The sequence below is a fragment of the Carlito syrichta genome, unplaced genomic scaffold (assembly GCF_000164805.1).
Source record: "Carlito syrichta isolate Samal-C Ts95f unplaced genomic scaffold, Tarsius_syrichta-2.0.1 Scaffold115573, whole genome shotgun sequence".
In the NCBI taxonomy this organism is placed as follows: Eukaryota; Metazoa; Chordata; class Mammalia; order Primates; family Tarsiidae; genus Carlito; species Carlito syrichta.
Window position 1 is genome coordinate 181,459 of NW_007059669.1, and position 458 is coordinate 181,916.

General features: G+C 68.1%; 1 protein-coding gene across 1 annotated transcript in view; it reads left to right on the forward strand.

Annotated features, from left to right (window-relative positions):
* Positions 1-315, forward strand: part of SCARF2 (scavenger receptor class F member 2) — a 15,165-nt gene extending 14,850 nt beyond the window's left edge. Inside the window, exon 14 of the mRNA XM_021719446.1 lies at positions 214-315. Coding sequence (XP_021575121.1) covers positions 214-315 — 102 coding nt within the window. The remainder of the gene's footprint in view (positions 1-213) is intronic.
* Positions 316-458: the final 143 nt, after the last annotated feature.

Consider the following 458-nt stretch of genomic DNA (forward strand, 5'->3'; position numbering starts at 1 on the left):
GCGCAGCTTGCAATGCCGCGTTCCCCACCTCCGCGCGGCCTGGGCCGGGCGGCGTCCCATTAGCCGAGGCCCCGCGCCGCCTGGCGGAGGCCACGTCTCTTGGCCTCGGGTCCTGCAGCCGCTCCTTGATTGGAGCAGTGCGCGGCAGCAGGAAGGCCCCATCCCGTTGGTCGAGGCCTAACGAGTGTTTCGCTGGCGGCTCTCTCCCTGTAGGCTGCGTTACGGAGCGCTCCCATCAGCCTGTGTCCCACTGGCCAAGGACAGAGGGTGCTGCCTGGAGACCGCCTCCTACTGGCCACGGGTGCCCCGGGTTGAGGCTACCTTCTCAATGGCTGAGACCAGAAGCACTTCTGCCCCCGCTGTGTCTTACTGGCTGGGGCCTGGTGCCTCTGGCTGGCCGTCCCTTTACTTGGCTGTGGCCCGAGCTGAGACTCTTTCCCCTGGCCAGGCCCCAGGGC